The following is a 9,890-nucleotide window of genomic DNA, read 5'->3' on the forward strand; positions in this document are numbered from 1 at the left end:
CCAAACGACTCCTTATACATTGCAAGAAATCGTAAAGATTTTTTTCGATCATAAATAGTGACAAAAAGCAAATGAGTACTTGATTACTTGACTAGTTGAATAATTGCCAAAACTTGTTTATATACAAGGTATTTGTGTCAAATAACATACTCGTACAAGTTTTCCGGTAATACGGAGTAGTTAGTACATCCTCCGATTCATTTAGTTATTTACCTTTTTATTATTTTTATGAATAATATTTTAATCAAACTTATAATAAAAAACAAATGAATCGGATGAAGCAATTTGATTTTTATAAAGAAGTAATTATTACACTCCAAATGATATGTCCGTGCGCTCCTGAGTCCGACTGATCTAACCCTTCATGCTCATCATCATTGTTGAATAGAGGATCCGAAACAACAATACAAGGAACTGAAGTTGGGAGGTTGCTGATGCTGAGGCTGAGGCTGAGGCTGGCCATCACCTTGTTCAGGCGTGGCTTTGGGAGACTCAGATTGATGTCCAAGCTCGGAAGACATAATGTCCTTGCCTTGACATATTACCTTAACCTCACACCCGCCTCCCACCGCGCTTTTTACTACTTCATCTGCAACTATACTCCCATTCCATTTTCCTGCCCTAAGTTTCCTGTTACATCATTATCCGCATATCTTATGTTTCTCGCAAAACAAACAATTAACTGAGACGGAGGGAGTATATATATAATACTACTAGCGCGTACCTGAGATTGGACTTGGAAATTCCGAGAATGAGCTTAGGAATGTTAAGTACAGAAATTAGGTCCACAATCGCCTTTCCTACAGAATCGCTCTCAATCAATATCGTCTCCACTTGTACCTGTTTGTTATTTATTTGCTCCCAAATTAAAAGCAAAAATGCATTTACTAATTACTATTACAACAACAACATTATCCTAGTGTCTCAATGCCTCTCGCAAATTGTCACATTGCTAGATAAGGAGAGTCGCAAAAAGGCATTTACTATAGTTAATGAAAATGAGAAATATTCATAGAATTACCAGATGACTATTGCATTTGTCAACGTAGTTGGTAAGGAGTTGTCTTCTCTTATTACTTTCCTTAGTGACATAGTTCTCGACCAGATCTCGACTCACTTGACTCTTGTGTACCCAGCCTCCTCCCACTGCATTTATTTGAAACAATTATACTAACATCGGTCAACGCTTTTTTAGGGAAATAATTATTTGTTAATGACACAACAATACAAGTAAAGTATAAGGACATGTTACTATTTACGGTCTCACAAACATGAGTGACATTAGTAATTTCAGAGTGACATTATTACCCTTTCACTTTAATTTTACCTTATCTAACAGGTCACATGAGTGACATTAGTAGTACTTACTTGGACTAGGGATGAATTTGATCTCGGAAAAGATATGAACAAGATAAACAAGAGTGCTTCCAGGAATAACCGCATTATTGAGAGCCCACAATAGAGCATCGGAGCTAGACTCGCTCTTGCCTACCGCGACATAGACCACATTATTAGCATCCGATGATCTCAGAGTGTTTATATCAATAGAGAACAAACTAGTAGTTTGTATACTATTATTTCCCTTTTCACGATGAATATGTGACGTCGATGAAGTTATTTCGTCTGCTTCCTCAATAATCTCAAGATTATGATATGTCGTCGTCCTGTCGCTCCACTCATTTATCGGTTCAAAACCGAGTTCTCGAAAAATATCACCGTCGTCTTCAATAACAGGAATATTATGTGGTGGTAATACCGCGGCAGGCGAACATTCGCCTTTCTTATCTTTGACCTGTGACGACATTAGCTCTCAATATTATTAGCACGTCGGATAACCCGTCGTCGTTTCGGCTGTACTATCGGCGGCTAGCCAATATTGTAAGGAATTATTATATGGACATTAATTTGTGATAATTTTATATTCAACCAGTATGTATGTATGTAAATAATGTATGTATAACTATGTATATGTAGAAATAATAGTGTGTTTTTATTTGACTTTTTCATAATTTAGTAAGTTGTTAAGCGTGATTTAGCGATGTATGATGTCAATCTGGAAGAAGAAGAGAAGTTCAACGTTTTTGGTTACAGATGACAATATGCAAGTCGAGTTCAAAATGGAATATGCGAATACACGAGAGAATCACGGAAGCTTTGCCAACTAACTTGTCAATGCTAACTAATAAATAAATACGTACTTGCTACGGAATACGTACTTTCGACCTTTGTATACGATCGATGTTACTTATTTGTATATGAGAAGGTTTTATAATAAGATCATTGTGAGACAAGTGGAGCGAATTTGGGAGTAGAGGATCCAATTGCCCATCAAAGTCTTTTGTAAAATCGAAAGACAAACATAAAATCAATTGGCTGAAACATCGCACAATAAAATAGGCAAACAAATGATCGGGATGAAGGGTGTAGTAATACATGATTATATATGCATTTCACATGAATTGGTAGAGAGGCCTCTGGTTGGAATGCACTTCTTATGGATTCATAGGATTTGGGGGCAAACAACAACTCATTAATTTTGTAAATCCCATCAATATTCAGGTGTTTTGAAAGGGTAATCAAACGACTCCTAATAATTATATATGCAATATATATCTTGTATATATTTTTTTTTTCCTATTGTTTGTATGTTATGTCTGAAACAGTCTTATGAGAGTTTTACCGTCCTAATAATTATATATGTAATATATACCTTGTATATTCAGTAGTTTTCTTGCATGCTCGTAGAAGTTGTAATAAGGTAGCACATTTTCTCGCTCATACTCGGCCATGGAGCTTAGGTAGACAGGTCTGGATGGATAACTTTCCGGCAGGGCTTGTCGATGTTGCTAATTCGGATTTATGTGAAATGAATTAAACCCTCTTGGGGTTTTTTATCAAAAAAAAAAAACAAAAAAAAAAAAAAGACAAAAAAAGTTTAGCATATCTCCATTCTCAATATGATGCAGTCATGCAACTATGAAAAATTCACAACATTTCTCTAAACATCAATAAAAGGGTTTTAAAGATTTAGATCTCCATTTCAAATCAACAATGAACCTTGAGAAAATAATCAAAAACCAAACAGTCCCAACACAATTTCTAATTGAATTTTGCTGAAATCAATTCATGAGATTTTTTTAAGAAGATATTTTAAATTCCTGTTTATTTTAAACCTTTAAGCTAAAGATGTATGATTATAATTAACCCTCTGATGCTAACAATGAAGAGTATAAACAGTCAAATCCTAAAGAAGGTAAAAAATAAAACCGGAAAATAAAATGGGAAATCTGTCCTAAGAGAAGAGAAGAAAAAATAGCTAGAAAAGAGAGAAAATTGTGCTTTCCATTTTCCAGGTAAAAGCTACTCCCTCTGTTTTTTTATATATGACTTTCTCAGATTTCGAGATACTCCCTTCTCTCTTCAATATCTCTTAAAATATAAGACTAAATATTATGATATGTATACTCATATGAAAGAGTTTTTCGTAAGGAATTTAATGGTACCATTTTTATATTTTTTGAACAAATATATTTTTGTAAATGTTAAAGTCAAAGGCTTACTTCGTAAATGCAAAACGTCATATATAAAAAAATGGAGGGAGTAGAAAAGAGAGAAAGAAATCTCCATCTTATTTTCCAAAATTTTTAAGACAATTAGATGACTTCCCTTGGGAAGGAGAAGCAAAGTTCTATCATTTAATGCTTTTGGCCAAATTGTTGTTTGATTGTCCAAATGTACTCAAATTTTAATCTTTGTGAACGAAGTATAAAAAGGCAATAAAAATGGCAGTGTCGGCGTACAACCATATCAAATCTATTTGACCTATGTGTATTCAATAAGTCTTGCTTGTGACGGGTTATCCGTCACAAGCAAGAGATGGGGCGAATAGTAGTGTTTTAGTGAAAACGGGTTGTGAGATGATGTGGGGCTGTGTCAGCGTTGTGCATGGGGAAGGAAAAGAGAGATTGAGAGAAATTATTAATTAATGCATCCTTCCCAATGCAAAAAACCGTCCACTTTTCATTTTGAAAACCAACCATATTCATTATTATTTCCACATTTACTCCTCTTCATTCATCGTCCCAACTTTCTTTCTTCTCTCTTCATCCTCTCTCTTCATATTCTGATAACATAACCAACAAAAATACCCACAAATAAACCAAAATCATTATCATGCCAACGAAACAAGCAGCAAGAAGGGGGCCAAATAAGAAAACTACTAGAGGTCCAAAGGTGGATGATGCGGGAGAAGGTAATGATATGTTTTTTGATTAATGTTGTTTGTTTGGTTCATATTTTCTCTTATTCCTACTTAGTGGGTTTTATTTTTTCAATTATTGGGATGTATCGTCTACTTAGGGTTCATTAATGTTGTTTGTTCATTTTATTGTTGTTAGGTTCAGTGAATGAGGTTCAGGCAGAAGGCAGAGGAAAGAAAGCCGTGGCCGCAAAAGTGCGGGGAAAAGGTAAAGCGGTTGTGGCAGAAGAGGATGCGAATGGAGATCTTGCATGTCAGAGAAAGGGGACGAAGAAGAGGGTGACGTTCAGCGTTGGTAATAGTAAGGGGAAGGATAAGGCTGTGGAGGAAGAGGAAGAGATTGAGGAGTCGGGTGAAGAAGACGCTGATGAAGATGAACAGGCGGATGATGATGACGAAGGCAAGTTTATGGTTTATAATTTTGTATTTACATTTTTCAGTAATTTGTTGCCATCCTAATAATATTTTCTTTCGCCATGAAAAGATCGTGTCAATGCCGCTGTCAATATGGCGGTAATGGTTGGGAAAAGCGCGCTCAAGAAGAAGACGGTGTCAAAGCCAATGGAGGTAACTAAAGGTAAAACCTTTTTCTAGTAATTGAGGTGAATGGTCTATGTCATATTTTATGTGACCATTTTTTGTGTGTATGTTACAAATATGAAGTGGTTACAAATGGATCTATGTTGTGCACATTTAGTGTGCTAAATAATTGTAACTGTGCAGATCGTCCGCTAAAGCCGAAGGCATTGAAGGTTGTAAAGGGGAAGGCAGAGGTTGGTGAGGGATCCAAGAAGCGGAAGGGGGATGACTCTTCTCTTGTGGGGGGAAAGTAAGTTATTCAACCTCATTTTTGGTGTGTTGTTGATAAATTGTTTATATGTTGATAAATTGTCACCATTTTTGTGTGTTTTGATTATAAAATGGGACAGTATTTGGGATAAATTTTTTGAATAATTTGGGATAAATTTGTGTCTGTTGATTAACCACCTTTGTTATCACTTAGGTGGTTTATGTAGATAGGTTTGTTTTGAATGTAAAATGTGACCAAATTGGTTAGGAATGATGGCATATGAAATGACTGTATATATGGTGAATGAAATCTAATTGCAGATACCTGCTTTGTGATCACTTTGGTTTATAATGTAATTAATTTACAATAACCAAATAAATATGGACTGTATATGAAATGTTGCATCGTTTTATTTGTCACCATTTTTCATTTGATTGTAGCATTATTTGAATGGTGTCAAAGTTTGTGAATTTAGTGTCTTTTTAGGGTTTGTTTTGAATGTAAAATGTGACCAAATTGGTTAAGAATGATGGCATCTGACATGATTGTATATATGGTGAATGAAGTCTAATTGAGATGGTGACAATTTTTTGATTAATTGGGAACAATTTGTATCTGTTGATTAACCTGTTTTGTGATCACTTTGGTTTATTATGTCATTAATTTACAATAACCAAATAAATATGGACTGTATATGAAATGTTGCATCGTTTTATTTGTCACCATTTTTCATTTTATTGTAGCATTATTTGAATGGTGTCAAAGTTTATGAATTTGGTGTCTTTTTAGGGTTTGTTTTGAATGTAAAATGTAACCAAATTGGTTAAGAATGATGGCATCTGACATGATTGTATATATGGTGAATGAATTCTAATTGAGATGGTGACAATTTTTCGATTAATTGGGAACAATTTGTATCTGTTGATTAACCTGCTTTGTGATCACTTTGGTTTATTATGTCATTAATTTACAATAACCAAATAAATATGGACTGTATATGAAATGTTGCATCGTTTTATTTGTCACCATTTTTCATTTTATTGTAGCATTATTTGAATGGTGTCAACGTTTATGAATTTGGTGTCTTTTTAGGGTTTGTTTTGAATGTAAAATGTGACCAAATTGGTTAAGAATGATGGCATCTGACATGATTGTATATATGGTGAATGAATTCTAATTGAGATGGTGACAATTTTTCGATTAATTGGGAACAATTTGTATCTGTTGATTAACCTGCTTTGTGATCACTTTGGTTTATTATGTCATTAATTTACAATAACCAAATAAATATGGACTGTATATGAAATGTTGCATCGTTTTATTTGTCACCATTTTTCATTTTATTGTAGCATTATTTGAATGGTGTCAAAGTTTGTGAATTTGGTGTCTTTTTAGGGTTTGTTTTGAATGTAAAATGTGACCAAATTGGTTAAGAATGATGGCATCTGACATGATTGTATATATGGTGAATGAAGTCTAATTGAGATGGTGACAATTTTTGGATTAATTGGGAACAATTTGTATCTGTTGATTAACCTGCTTTGTGATCACTTTGGTTTATTATGTCATTAATTTACAAAAAGCAAATAAATATGGACTGTTTTGATTGTAAAATGTAACCAAATTGATTAGGAATGATAGTATCTCACATTATTTTAGAAATGGTGAAGGAAGTGTAATTGACATGGTGACAAATTGTGGATTAAATGGGAACAATTTGTGCCTATTGATTATGAACTTAGGTGGATTATCTTTGTCATCACTTTTGTAGATAATGTAGTTAGGTGACAATAAGCAAATAACTATGAACTTTATATATAATGCGGCACCGTCTTATTTGTGACCATTTTTTATTTTATTGTAGCATGATTTGAATGGGGTCAAAGTGATGTTAATTTGGTGTCTTTTGGGTTGTGTTTTGATTGAAATATGTGACCAAATTAATCATGAATGTTGGAAGTTATCTATATGTACTATATATGAAATGTTGCATAGTTTTGTTTGTGACCAGTTATAATTTGATTGTAGCGTGTTTGTAAATTGTAATGGTGTCAAAGTGTTGTTAATTTGGTGTCTTTTGGTGTGTTTTGATATTAATATGTCACCAATTTGGTTAGGGATGTTGGTTACAAATATTAACATATGCTTGAACTATGTCGTAGGAAAAAGAAGGAGGTGGATGGCCATGGATCACCGAGGCAATTGTTCAATCTGATTGCTATTCTAACAGAAGCTCAGAAAAAAGATATCGAGGACATCGGTTTTTGGTGGGCTGCTAGAGTTGAAGACACACGCTTTTTATCATCAGATGGTGGACTGGTTGCTCCAGAAATATGACCCTAGTTCGAGGATGTTCTTGTTTAACCGCCATGTCCAATTTGTTCTAACCAAACATGATGTCTACGACGCCTTCATGCTACCGTGTACTGACAACACAATAGAACCGAGGACCGATCAGGAATTGGCACAGATTTGGCGTGAAAGTTTCAAGGTCACAAAGAAAGATGAGATATCAATAGAGAGTGTTAGAGTAGCAATGTTGGGGCTGCCTGACGGGGGTGCTGATTTTAAGGAAATATTTGTGGTATTTGCTATGGCGACTTTCCTTGCACCAAAGGTGCACAATCGTATCGACTTACGGTTGGTGAAAGCAGTGAAGGATGTGGACTCTATTTCACAGCTGGATTGGTGTTCATTGGTGTTGCTACGTCTCAACCAAGCAGTTGCGTCATGGAGGTCCCACGACACCAAGAATGTAGGAGGTTGTCTCATGTTTCTAAAGCTGATGTACTTCCACCGTCTGACTTGGTGGGGGCTCCCAGAACCGAATAGCCTACCGCTTGTTCAGTATTGGACTCTTGAGCGAATGAAGGAGAGAATGGCCCAGGAAGTTGCTGCATACCCGCATCATCGCGGCTTTGGGATTGGTGTTTGGGAGCTGCCCACATATCCAATATCAAGACACCAAGTGAAGCGCTTGTACCGTCGCAGAAATGACCAGGACCCTCCGTCCAGATTTATTCAACTCCCACTACCTGAAGGCATTCGGACTGATGAGGAATTGCAGGCCTCTTATGATGATGTACGCTCTCCTCTTTCATCTTTTTTAATGTTGATGTCTTCAGACAGTATGTGACCAAATTGGTTATAAATTTTGGCAGCTAACATTCTTGAGGTTTGTAATGTTTACGTCTGTAAACATTATGTGACCATCTGCATTGGTTATGTTTACATTATATCATTTCATTTTATGTTTACATTATATCATTTCTTTTGGTATAGGTGCGAGCCCGCAATTGGATGACAACAAGGAGGAACCTTTCAGTGGTCTCCGTTATGCACAAGAGCCTAATGCATGAGTTGGCAGCCCAGGAGGGACTTGCAGACGTGCTCCAGTCAGGGTCTATGGCAAGTACTGTCGGTGAAGGCGAACAGTCCCAGGGGTCATTTACGCAAGCGTTGGGTTCACCGGGGTTTGTTGCTGCTTGGAATGCGCTTGGCGAAAAATTGGACGCACTTGTGAATGTGGAGATGGTGGAGGCGCCTTCATTTTCTCTTGGCCTTGATGACATTGGCGTTACTAGTCAGAGAACCTGCCCGACTAACACCCGCAGCAGGGAGAGAAATCAGCTGCCCCGAAGTAGTAGACGTGTCATGGTTGGATGTTGTTTATGGGCCTAATGTATGGCCTTATTTTGGATAATTAATATGGCCCTGATGGATGACCTTATTTTGGATATTAGATATGACCGTAATGTATGGCCTCATTTTGGATGTTAATTATGGCCCTGTTGTACGGCCTTATTTTCGGACATGTTCGGTAGGTTGGCTAAATATTTGTGTTTGTATAGCTATGACTTCTCTGTTTGTTATCAAGTTGTGTTTCCCCTCCCTTATATGGGTATTTTAAGTTGTGTCATTTCGTATAAAAATAGGAACATATGTTACCTAAGCAGATGGTTTATACTTTCACCAATTATGTTACCATGTTCTATTTGGTAACATATGTTCCAAGAATAGTGTCTAAACTATCAAAGGCCAATGTCATATCCTTTCAAGCGCTGAATTATTTAAAAATGTCAAGTGTATACATATAATTATGGTATCATATTGTGCAAAAATAAGGACATCATTTAACGAGTCATAAAGCAGCCTTTAATTCAACATTGTTTCTTAGAATAAAATTAACTAACTCAAATGGTTTACAGTTTGAAGAATTATGTTACCATGTTATATTTGGTAACATATGTTGGAAGAATAGTGTCTATACTTTAAAAGAGTGGCAACCCTAAGCTGTTTATACTTTCAGCAATAATGTTACCAAATCTTTATAGTTACATATAGTCCAAGAATGGCAACATGCCTTTAAAAAGTGAAAACCATTAATTTAAGATCTGCTAACAGATTGTACAATAATGGTAACATTAATTCGGTACATCGTTTTCCAAAAAGCAGACCATACTTCCAAACATTACGACATAGTTCAAAATGACAAAATATCAGACCATTTTAGATAACCTAACAAATAATACAATAATGGTCACAACAGTAATGTCTTCCACGCCCTATGGCTAAGTGGCACTAGCTTTGATGCGTTGTGGTTTGCAAAAGGTTAAAATGTTACCATATCAGCGACGTTCACAGGAGACGAGGTATTGGGGTGTATGCGTCCCCATCATTAGCAGCAGCTTTTTTGGCTTTCTTCTTCTTTCCAAGTCCGCTTTTTTTCCTTGCGCTCCTACCTTTCGTCGTTACACAGATAGGATCAAGAATAGGGCGCTCTTCGGTTGTTTGAGTGTTTGTTTCGGCGTCCACAGAAAGCTTCGCAGTAACACTATTACT

The 9,890-nt window shown here is 35.9% G+C and overlaps 1 protein-coding gene across 1 annotated transcript; it reads right to left on the reverse strand.

The window, feature by feature from the left end:
* Nucleotides 1-274: 274 nt before the first annotated feature.
* Nucleotides 275-2,011, reverse strand: LOC141628912 (uncharacterized). Its single transcript, XM_074441997.1, has 4 exons — nucleotides 1,369-2,011; nucleotides 1,022-1,146; nucleotides 725-840; nucleotides 275-630 (listed from the first exon to the last, which is right to left on the reverse strand). The coding sequence occupies exons 1-4, from the start codon at nucleotides 1,802-1,804 to the stop codon at nucleotides 375-377; spliced, it is 933 nt and encodes a 310-aa protein (XP_074298098.1). The 5' UTR covers nucleotides 1,805-2,011; the 3' UTR covers nucleotides 275-374.
* Nucleotides 2,012-9,890: the final 7,879 nt, after the last annotated feature.

The sequence above is a fragment of the Silene latifolia genome, chromosome 2 (genome assembly GCF_048544455.1).
Source record: "Silene latifolia isolate original U9 population chromosome 2, ASM4854445v1, whole genome shotgun sequence".
NCBI classification, from domain to species: Eukaryota; Viridiplantae; Streptophyta; class Magnoliopsida; order Caryophyllales; family Caryophyllaceae; genus Silene; species Silene latifolia.